The 11,875-nt window shown below is 41.4% G+C and overlaps 1 protein-coding gene across 1 annotated transcript in view; it reads left to right on the forward strand.

Annotated features, from left to right (window-relative positions):
* Nucleotides 1-11,252, forward strand: part of LOC101589372 (F-box only protein 43-like) — a 53,969-nt gene extending 42,717 nt beyond the window's left edge. Inside the window, 2 exon segments of the mRNA XM_012517730.2 lie at nucleotides 9,162-9,240; nucleotides 9,242-11,252. Of these exon segments, the coding sequence (XP_012373184.2) occupies nucleotides 9,162-9,240; nucleotides 9,242-11,252 (2,090 nt within the window).
* Nucleotides 11,253-11,875: the final 623 nt, after the last annotated feature.

Raw genomic sequence — 11,875 nt, forward strand, 5'->3', positions numbered from 1 at the left:
TTTGTTCTAATGGTGTTTGTAAATAGGATCACAAGTCCGCATCTTGTACAACAAGTAACCACTAAGAAGAATATATGCAGTGTATTATTTGTTGAAAAATAAAAAAAAATAAAAAAAAAAAGAACAGACATAGTCAAGCTGTGGTCTATGGGCTGCACATGGCCCTGGACAGCTAGTAAGGTGTCCCCAAGAGAGTTAGAAGGAAGAGTGGCTCCTTCTTCTCCTGGAAGGCTTCTCTGTAGAGCCAGGTGCCAGCTGCTGTGAAGGCGGGGGTAGCCTGTGAGGAAGGCCTCTACTAGCAGGAGGAACTCAGTGAGGACCTGGTCGGATTACACTTGACCAATAAACCTGAGGGAGGCGAGCAGGACTGAGGAGCTTCCCTCCCCGGAAAATACCAGCCAGACTTAATTTTTATTGTTAAAATGAAGCATAACAGAAAAGCACCCATTTAAAAATACAATCCAGTGGCAGTTAGTACACTCACAATGTTGAGGAATGGCCACCTCTATCAAGTTTCAAACCACGTTCATCTCCCCCAAAAGAAAATCCTGTATCTGCTCCCATATCTCCCTCCATAGCCCCTCACAAGCACTGATCCACTTGCTTTCTTTGTGGATTTACCTATTCTGGATATCATATACAAAAGGAATCGTACAATCAGTCCCCTAGCAGGATTTTGAGGTTCACCCATGGTGTAGCTTGTAGTATCAGCTCTTTTTATTTCCCTTTTTTGTGGCTGAAGAGTATTTCATTCTATATTGATACAACAATGTATTTTGGTTTTCCATTAATTTACGAATAGACACTGAGATATTTCCACCCCTTAGCTACTATAATAATGCTGCTAAGAATATTCATGTAGCGTACTTGACTGAATATCTGCTTTCAGTTGTCTTGGATTTATACCTAGGAGTGGATTTGCTAGATCACTGGGTTTGTGAACAAAACCCTGGTCCACAGAAACTGAACTATTTTACTGTCTCTGCCAGCGATGTACCAGGTTTATTTTGCATATCCTTGGCATAGTCATTGTCTCTTTTTCCCCCTGAAGGCCATCCTAGTGCGTGGACATGCTATCTTCTTTATAGTGTTAGGGCTGGAACGTGGGGCCTCAGCTACTGATCCACCTCCCAGCCCAGGTGTTTCTTCTGATAAATGCCTGTGTGTTTGACCCCATCTTGGTGTTGACTTCTCAGGGGATCCAGGCTATACAGAACCTTCTGTCCAGTTTGTCTAGTGGGCTGTCTGCCTCGTTTCTTATTGATTAATGGGAATTCCTTATATCTTTCAGAGATGAGGCATCTGTTGGATTCATGTACTACAAGCACCTCCTCCTTTTCTGTGCTTTTCACTATGGATGCTGGGGTTAGAACCTAGGGACTCGAGGATGTACCTTACCTCTGTTACACCCCAGCCCCTTAATATTGTTCATTAATGTCGGCATGTACTGTCACATAAGGTGTGAAAATATTTCAATCAATGCTAGATGTCTCAGTTACTTTTTTCTCATTGCTGGGACAAAATACCCAACACCCAAAATTAATGAAGGAAAGGTTTATTTAGCTCACAGTTAGTGGAGGTTTCAGTCCATACATGGCTGACTTCAAGGCACAGTGCCACATGGCAGAGGGCATCCATTCATGGCGGTAGAAAACAGCAAAGTGCAAAAGGGAGGGGCAATAGCTATGGCACCACGGGCAAGCCTCTCTCCCCTCCTTACATTGTAGTGCAGATTACCCACCCCAGGGCAGGAATAGCACACCCATAATCTCACCATTGGATCAAGAATCAGCTTTGCTGTCTAAGTGCCTGTCTGGCAAGCTCAAGGACTGGGTTTGATCCCAGGCACCACATACTGTGTTGGCCGCACCTGGGGTGAACAATGATGGCCCCTGAGATTGGGCATGGTGGTTCATGCCTGTAATCCCAGTGCTGAGGAAGCTAAAACAGGAGGATCACTGGGAGTCCAAGCTGCATAGTGAGACCGTGTACCAAATACATAAATTTAAATTTCAAAAAAATTAAAATTCAGGATCAAGAATCAATCATAAACTCTAGAAGCCACCACAATAATTGCATGAGGCTTTGGGGGGGGATGATTAGATACAAACCATAATGGATGATGGCCATCCCAGAAGATTATATTGCCTAATGACTATAGTTGTTAGTTTGAATAAATGTGCCCCATAATATTTGTACAACACAAATGACTAGTGACATGTTTCTCAGAACATATGCCTATTGTTAAGCAAATATAATTATAACTTGAAGGGAGTTTTAAAACAATTTTTAAATTTATTTATTTATTTATTTATTTATTTATTTAGTGCAGGGTCTTATTACACAGGTTGGACTTGTAATGATCATCCTGTCTCAGCCTCCTCAGCATTGGGATTACAGAGGTGCACCACCATGCCCGGTTTGGTGGCCAGCACAGCATGCAGTACCAGGGATCAAACCCAGATCCTTGCCTATACCAGGTAGGCACTTAGACCACTAATCTATCTCCCCTGCCCCTTGAAGGAAGTTTTGAGAAAGTTTAAAAATGTGATGGACTGATGATAGCTGTGCTCATGTGCCATATTCAGAGGCAGAGCATGAAAGAAGATGCTCACGATATTTTATTGTAATTTATAAATGACCTCCCCATCTTTGAGGACTCTTAACCTGAGCCTAGATGAACTATTTTCAGATCCTCAATGTGCAAAGATCTCCCCTAGTGTTGGAAATTTACTTAGATACCTGGAAATGAGTTAGTTATTCCACTACCTGTCTCCTAAGCACTTAGTTCTCTGCAGTAGCATAGTTTTCTGTCTGTTAGGCTTTAAGCTCCTTGAGGAAAGAAGCGCTATTATCCCCCAAAACTTACTATAGTGTAAGTGCTAGCAAATATTTTCCATTGAGCAACTTATACAATAACTCAAATCAATGAACACAATGACCTGGAAGAACAGGAAACACATTTTCTTATGTTTGCACTTTTAACAAATAAGCTACTTGCTTTTTAACTTAATCAGTGGTACCAGGATTATAATGAATTAGTTGTGATTCCAAATATGACAATTTTATCATATTTTAATTTCTTAAGTGTTATATTTCAAATCAAGGTTACTCTATCAGAAGTGCCTATTCATAATCAAAGAGGACAATTCACTGGGTTCAATCCCCAGCACCACACCCCATACACATGAAGAGGAATTTGCCTTAAAATTTGCCTATCTACTTTTTATGAATAAAAGTTGGAAGTCTAAATATTAAAACCAGTTTAAATATGATACCAATTTCCACATCACTCTTCTAAAGATTTACATCCTTTTGACTTTTCTCTATGACATTTAACATCAATTTATATAAACAGTTTATATTTAAAGTTTATACTGGTTTTATCAGCTAAGATGCTTGAGAAACAGTATTTAACTTAATGATAATAGTTAAAATCTTAACCAAGCATGTGAGATATACTTCCCAGCTACTTGGGAGGCTCATAGAGGAGGGTTACAAGCTCAAGGCCAGCTTGGGAAACTTAGTGAGACCCCATTTAAAAAAATTTATTTTATTTATTTTTTTTTAGAAAAAGGACTAGTGTGTAGCTTAGTGGTAGAATGTTTGCCTAGAGTGAGAAACTTGGGTTCAATCTCCAGCACTTCAAAACAGTTAGACCATGAATAACACTTTACTATGCATTTTTATCCTCTGCAATTTATTTTTGTTTTTAAGCAAAATTTTCTGCCCTTGCATTTGTAAACTTTAAATATTGTATATTCTGTGCTTCTTGAAAACTGCATGACTTGTGAAATAAGAATGACTGTTTTCTTTCGAAACACAAATGAATTTTATGATAGATCTATTTCCTTAAATTGTTCATGTCAGTTGATAGGCTATAAAATTCCTTTAAATATGTGTGCTTTATTACACTTCTTAGTTTTCTTACACGTATTCAATAGTTTATTCAGGCATTTATTAAGTCTATATTTTATATACACTGGGATAGGAGCTAGAAGTTCCTTCCCTCCTCTCTCTCTCTCTCTCTCTCTCTCTCTCTCTCTCTCTCTCTCTCTCTCTCATATTTTTTTTTCTTTTTAAGATAGGGTCTTGGTATACACTCCAGGCTGACCTTAAGCTCTTTATGTGGCCTAAATTGGCCTCCAACGCATGGTGATCCTCCTGCCTCAGCCTCCTGAGTGCTGTGTTTACAAAACTGCCACTCTGCTTGGTTTGTTTTATTTGTATAGTAACATTTCTCTGTAGCATATGCACAGAGCTGATGAAATGCTGACAGTCTGGAAGACTTTTGAACAGGTACTGTTCTGTAAAAGTCAAGATTATCTCATACAATGATGTCACCAGGAAAACTGAACAGAAAATCTTAAGTAAAATTATAAAGATGTTAGGGGTATGACTTTCACAAGGAAAATATTTCCACTTTCTGTTGAATATTTGACTTCATTGTTGTTGGGTTTTTCTATAACTTATACTAAAAGCAGTCACTTCCTCCGACTGGTTGTCAGAACTCTCACTATAAATGTCCAAGTTCCATAGTAATATCCGTGCCTATTACATGCCCTCAGGTTTGATTCACTGGCTTTTCCATCCTTACAGATGAATCACTTATTTCATTGAGAATTTGGTACAAAACATTTTCTCCCCAAATCATTTTTCCCTTCTATAGTTGTATCAGACATCTTTCTGTTATTGTAGCTAGCATTTGAGATAATAAACTTAAAAAAGTTTGTTTTGACTTTGAAGGTATTATCAATGATTGAGGGACTGGGGAGATAGCTCAGTAGAATAAGTGCTTGCCTGGCAAGTGCAAGGGCCTGAGTTCAATCCCTGGTTCCACGAAAAAAAAAAAAAAAAAAAAAAAAAGCAATGATTGGCCTCACTGCTTTGGGCCTGTGGCTCTACATTATGACAGAACAAACTGGTCACCTCAGATCAGAAAAGTGGAAAGACTGGCAGTCCACAATCCTCTTTAAAGGCATGTCCTAGATGACCTAAAACCTACCACCTTCAAACGTTTCTAGTACTTTCCAATGGCTCCATGGCCTAACACATGGACATTTAACCTCCGAAAAGAGATAGTGGAAATAGTTCAGTAGAATAAGCACTTGCCTGGCAAGCTCAAGGGCCTGAGTTCAATCCCCGGTTCCACAAAAAGAAAAGAAGAGACCATCATCGCTGTGTGGACAATGCATAGTTTACAGCAAGCTAATGGAGGTGGAAGAGACGCCAGCCACTGGACCAGACCTCATCCTCAAGGGTAGAGCTATCAGATGATATCCCTCAAGCAGCAGAGCAAGAGAAGGAAGTGACACTGCTCAGAATCTGATGTTACAGCAACCAGAATTCTGGGCCCTGCACTCAAAGAACATACCCCAGACCCAGAGACTTGGCTCTCCTGTGGCACCTGAGAACTCTTAAGGTCAGAGGCAGGGCTGACTCCAGCCAGTCACTTCCAGGGGTCACTGCTGCCCTCTGGCTGGGGTGGGGGTGGGGTAAGGGCTTGGGGATCTGGGAGAGAATAAATCCATCAATCTAAATCCAGAAAGGGGTAGAAACAGCTTGTATTCACCAGGAAAGGAAAGGAAAAGAGAAGAGAAGCAAAGTGAAGTGAAGAGAAGAAAAGAAAAAAAGAGAATAAAAAAGAAGAGAAGAGAAGAGAAGAGGAGAGGAGAGGAGAGGAGAGGGGAGGGGAGGGGAGCGGAGGGGAGGGGAGAGGAGAGGAGAGGAGAAGCGAAGCCCCTCCTCCCTAACCTCCAGAGGCAGGGTGAGAAGGACGTGGGAAGTGCTCTGGAAGCTTTTGTTGCTGAGAAAACCCCAGGCAGAAACTCACAGCGATTGCAACTCTGACGAAGGTGAAGGAAATAGACACTCCAGACTCAGACTGCTAAAGGTCTGAGGGCTTGGAGTCGGGCGGCGCTTGCGCTCTTCCCCCAAACTTGCCCTCTGCAGTCAGGCCGAAAGGGCCTGGCGGTCCGCTGTCATTGGCAGACTCCCTCGCTCCCCCGCGTGGGTGCGGAGCTTAGGGAGGTAGCGCTGGGGAACCACACTTGAATTTCTACAGTGAGTTTCTGCGGGTGAGGTGTTACAGTAGTTGTTTCCAACACACGCAAAGCCTCTCAAACTTTCCTCTTATTTTTTCCTCTCATTTTTCTCTTCTTTTTTCCTCTCTTCAGCTCCACATCATCTTTCAAACCTGTTCTTCCTTCCCCCCTCCAGGTTGCCCCTCAAACACCATCCTCATCTACTGCTTCATTATTTCCCCTCTTTTGTTTGTACCTTATATTATTTCATTTTGTTCTAGCCCCTCCTCTCCTCCATTTTTTCCTTTCCTAGCTGTGGGCCTATCTGCATCATAACACCCTCTCCCTGGGTCATTGAAAGAATTGTAAAGTTTTTAGCAAGTCTTAGAAGTGTTGCTATATGCTTCATTCTTTGAAGGTTATTATTACTGGTAATTCTCTTCCCAATACAGTGATAGATACTGAACACAGTTCTTTGAAAAGGCAGAGGAGATTCAGCAGAGCAACTCATAACCAAAGCCAAGGACACACCAAAGGGAAGCCCACTTTCTAAAATGGATAAGATAGGTCTCTATCCCAAGAGTAGAGATCTCTGAGGCAGCAGAGCTTTCTATGCCAACTGATGACAAATCAAGGCAACAAGGTACCTTCATAAATGTACAACTCCACAAACACTGGACTCAAAGGCAGTGAAAGGTATGAATTTCCAAAGAACTCAATAAACAAATAGCTAAAGAGATCAAAGTCAATATCAAAAAACAGGTGCAGGAAGAAATTACAGTGGCACCCTGGTTCAGGAACTTAATTCATTCCAGGATTCTGGTCACAACCGAATCAAAGTTCCCCTTAAGTTTCAATATAAATAAAGTTAATATGTTCTGAACCATATGTACTTTCTAACCACAAACACATGAAACAGCACAGTACAGTATGGAGAGAGAACACTAACCTCGCTTGAGGAGACTTCTGGCATGGAGGACAGGAGAGTGTGGAGGAAGTTTTTGTTTGGAGGGAGAGTTTCCCTCTATAAGGACATTAAGGATCTCCTTCAGGGATTTCCTTTCTACTTAGTCTCTTAGCTTCAGGAGCAATTTTGAATTTTTTTTTAAAAATCTGTCCATGTCCCTTGTTTTTTCCTGCTCTGCTTAACCTGGAAACGAGCAACCACATTATCATTTATCACACTTAACATTCTGTTGGCTATAGTTGTGTGTGAGGGGGTGCTTCTCAAAGAAGTCCTGGAACCATTTCTTTTCTGTATAATAGATTTTATTACATCACCATTCACCTCCTCGTCTTCCTCTTCCTCAGTGAGTGCTCCTCAAGTGCCTTCTGCTTTTTACTCTGGAGTTCAGCAAGTTCTTCCATTGTCAGTTCCTCCTTTTATGGTCCTCAGCAAGGTCCTCAATGTTTATACCATCAACCTCCAGACCCATACTCCTGCCCAGGGACACAATCTCCTCCACTAACCTTCAAAGTCACTTTCAGTGACAGGTTCTGGCCACAGTTTTCTTCATGCCGAACTTCAGGTCTGATACATGACATCTTCCTAAGCCTTGTCAATGAGGTGGATGCAGTGGAGGACATTGAAATGTTTCTCCCAGAACTCTTTCAGAGTCAAGGATGTCTCTTCAGTGACATTAAAACACCTGGTGAAGAGTGCCTTTGGGTACAGCTTTTTAAGATGTCCATCACTTGTTGGTCCATGGGCTGCAGAAGAGGTTGTGTTGGGAGGAGGAAGTTGACCTTTATGAAATCATCCTTGGTCTGTATTCATCCCTGGAATTGTGCTGGTGTACTGTCCATCAGAAAAAGGTACCTTTCAGGTAGTTGATTGTGTGGTATTTCTTAACAGTGGGTGTGAACATCTTGTACAGCCCTTCCATGAGCAATTAATTGCCTGGTGACCCAAGCTTTCATATTGGTCTTCCACATGACAGGCAGTCTGGTTTTGCTGATATTCTGTTCTGTGAAAGCTTGAGGCATCTGGAAACAGTACACCAGTAATGGCTTAACCTTCAGCTTGGTGCTTTCATTTTCACACAGCAAAATGGTCAAACTGTCTGTCCTTCATGGGCTTGTGCCCCATCATGACTTTCCCCCGGTGTGATAGCAGCTTTAGCTTCTAGAAGAGCCCTGTTCCATCACAATTGAACACTTATTGAGTGACATCTTTCTGTCTTCATGAATTCCAAGAATTCTTTCTTGGAGGTTTCTACGGTGACCTTGTCAGAACTGGAAGCCTCACGATGTCCTATTACACTGCGGAGGCCACTTCTCTTGCAGAATTTATCAAACTACCCTCTACTGGCTTTACAGTCATCACTTGCTACACTCATAGAGAGGTTTTCTTACAGTGAATCATGGTGCAGTTTCCTGGCTTTTTCAAATGTCATAGCTTCACTAATTCTATCAGCAGCAGTCAGCTGTTTCCCATCCAACCACACTGGCAAAAGCTTTTCCACCTCTTCAGGCACTCATGTACTCTGGGTAACATTGTTACTCCTTTTGCCACATCAGCTCCTTTGATGGCAACTTTATTTTTCAAAACAGTTGAGATTTTGGACTTTGCCATTTTGTACTCCAAGGCCAGGTTTGTCACACAAGCACCATGCTCACTTGTCTACAACTTTCAATTCAATGGTTATTCTCTTCAAAACCCTCTTACCGGGTTTCCTGGGGCAGGCAGTTCAAACCCGAGGACAGAGAGGTGGCGGTCTCTCGCGAGCTGAGTGTGGGTGGTCGTAGCCCACGTCTGTCTTCCCGGGCGAGGTGAGCCTTGTCTCTGAGCGCCCCGCCGCCAGGCCTGCAGGTGCGCCCAGGTGTGTCGGGTGGCGGCCTCGCCGGTGCCGCCCTCGGTCTCGGCCTCCGAGGCCCGTGCCAGAGAGACTGTTCCCCGGCCAGTGCCCTTCCAGAAGCCCGAATGTGGTGTCGCTGGTTCCCAAGCCCGGGTGCAGAGAACAAGGCCGTTGAGCGAGAAGAGGTTCAAAATGAAGGGCTCAGGCCTTTCCGAGCGTTGGGAATGACCCCCGCAGCGTGGGTGCTACGTTCCCTCCCAACCTTAGGCTTCAAGGGCGGCAGCACGTTACAGTTAATTGTTCAAACGGAACTTTTGAAGTGGCCTTAGTGACTTTTAAGGGCAAGTATGTGAGGTTTTGATTCTGGAAGTCTACCTAATTTTGACATCTAAGAGCTCAAGATTTACAGATGAAACACAGTTTGAAGATGTCTGAAAGGCACTCAGCCAGCCCTGGAGCAGGAAGTGAGGCCGGCTCACCTATCAAGTTCAAGTACTCCAGTCTCCGAGATTTTTGTTCCACATCATCCTGTGAAGATAGTGGCCATCATGAGTTGTCAAGATCTTGCAGCTTTGATAATACAGATAAAGATTTTTTTGGAACGAAAGAAAAGGACCCAGTATTAATCCACACACACCCTGAAATTTCAGACCTGGGCTTAATACATTCCTTAAAGTCTCCTGCTCAAAGAAATAAATTTGTCTTTTCTAAGAAGGAAGATACCCCAGGACTTTGTGAAACTCCTAAATTTGCTGGAAAAAAATCTTTACTACGGAGGTTAGATGTATCTTTCTCTCTTCTAAAGAAAGACCTTGAATTACAAAACAGTTCTCAAAGTGCTATAAGCCAAGTCTTCAATTTAGACAAAAGTATTCCTAACAGTGTTTTGGATTTTCCAAAGCAAAATAGCTTTAGCCCTTTAGTTACTAGCAATGTAAAAACAGAGGAAGTGACTTCTAGCAGTCAAACCCTAAGACTAAATTTTTCTCAACACAAAACTTCTACAATTGATGATTCCAAGGACGAATGCAGCCTATTTGAAGTTGAATGCATATCTCCAATTCAGGGCAGTAATTTTAAAGATTCAATCACACAGGACTTTAGTGATAGCAGTTTAAGTGTTAGTGATGAAAATACATATCCTGAACTTCCGGGTTCCTCTGGTAGTAGAATAACCTACAGCAGAGATGAGGACATATTTGTGACTCCAGTAAATAATCTTGCCCCAAACACTGAATTTTCTGCAAGTCAAAAACTTTCTCCTTCAGTTGAGATAAGAGGCAGTATTTCCACTCCTGAAGACAGTGGTTTTAACTCACTGAGCTTGGATAAGTCAGACGATTCCTTCTCTGATCAAGAGGGTTCTTTTCATGAACTATTTCAGACATATAAAGGGACTTGCAATATGGGAGATACGATACAAAAATCAGGGTGCCTTAGAAGGTCAAGAAGACAGTCTACCCTTCAGGAGCAAAGCTCACAATCAGAGACAGAGGAGGAAAAGCAGATCACCCACCCCACTTTTCAAACAAGACCAGAAGCTGCTTCAGACATCTCAGAGAGTCCGCTGAGCACCGATAAGAGTAGAGATTTGACTTTAAGCTTTAAGAACTTATCAAAGACTCCAGCCTTGCAATTAGTGCACGAACTCTGTATGAAAAGCAAAAGGAAAAGGTTCCAGGGAAAGGATACAGATGAATTATTAGAAGAAAGGGATGGGGGAAAAATAGCTGTACTGCAATATGCACTTGCTGGACTGATTGGCAAGAAGATGGGTATAGAACAATTGGACATTTTATCAGAATTAAAATATAGAAATCTAAAGCATATTCTTACTATGGTTTTAGATTCCTTGACTGAAGAGAGCTTATACAGTGTCTGGAATGTCAGTCGAAATTGGCGTGAAATTATTGTTCAAGATAAGAAAGCAAATCGGAGGAGGAAATTTTATATCACACACCTGAAAGCAGATTCTAAGGGGGCTACATTAAATGTTGAGGATGCTGCCACTTGTCTCCATCTTTTAAATCGCTCAGCTTTAAGATCAGTACAAGCACAGGCTCAGACACCTAGTTCTCAGAAGGAGCAGGTTCCAACTTTGTCTCCTTGGGGAGAAGTTCTGACACCTCTGGCAAGCTCTACACTTAGTCACTTAAGCAGTAAACAAGAAGAATATGTTAAGGTCGCCAAGACACTTTTTATTGGTGAAGCACTGAAACCTTGCCCAAAGTGCCAATCCCCTGCCAAGTACCAGCCATATAAGAAAAGGGCATTGTGTAGCCGCACAGCTTGTGGTTTTGACTTTTGTGTGCTCTGTCTGTGTGCTTATCATGGGTCTGAAGAATGCAGTAAAGGAACAGCAAAGCCAAGGAATAGAAAAGATGCTCTCCCTGGAAGTGCCCAGAGTAAACGGAATTTGAAACGCCTGTAAAGACTTCAAAGAAGTAATCCCCTGCAGTGTTTTATTTTTCTGACTTAAAATTATGACTGTTTTGAACACATGCAAATCTTCCCATTAATGAAAGATGATGATTTATTTCCTATTTTAAATATATTTAATACATGTTGTTTTCTTTAAAGTGAGTTTGAAAAAAATTTATTTTACTTTGTCACTTTTACGAATTTTAATAATTTTGTGTTTTACACCTATAATATTCAAATAAATGAACTTAACAAAAAAAGGGTATACAGATGAATGTCCATTTTGTATCTGTGTATTCAAAGTGGTTAGAATAGATATGTAGTTACATTCTCTTAATGAATAGAGGGATTTGTTCTAATGGTGTTTGTAAATAGGATATCATGTCTGCATCTTGTACAGCAATTAACCGCTAGGAAGAATATATGCAATGTGTCAATTATTGAAACTGTCCTACCAATTTGATTTGAAAAAATAAATAAATAAAGGACATTTTCATACTTGAAAAAAATAATTTTGTGTTTTAAATAAAGAATTTTAAGTGTTGTCATAAAAAAAAAACAAAAAAAACCCTCTTACCATTCTTTCTCTGCTCTTTCTTGTTACCCTCATTATTGGTCTACACATTTTGTCCC

This window comes from Octodon degus, unplaced genomic scaffold (genome assembly GCF_000260255.1).
Source record: "Octodon degus isolate 3935 unplaced genomic scaffold, OctDeg1.0 scaffold00208, whole genome shotgun sequence".
NCBI classification, from domain to species: domain Eukaryota; kingdom Metazoa; phylum Chordata; class Mammalia; order Rodentia; family Octodontidae; genus Octodon; species Octodon degus.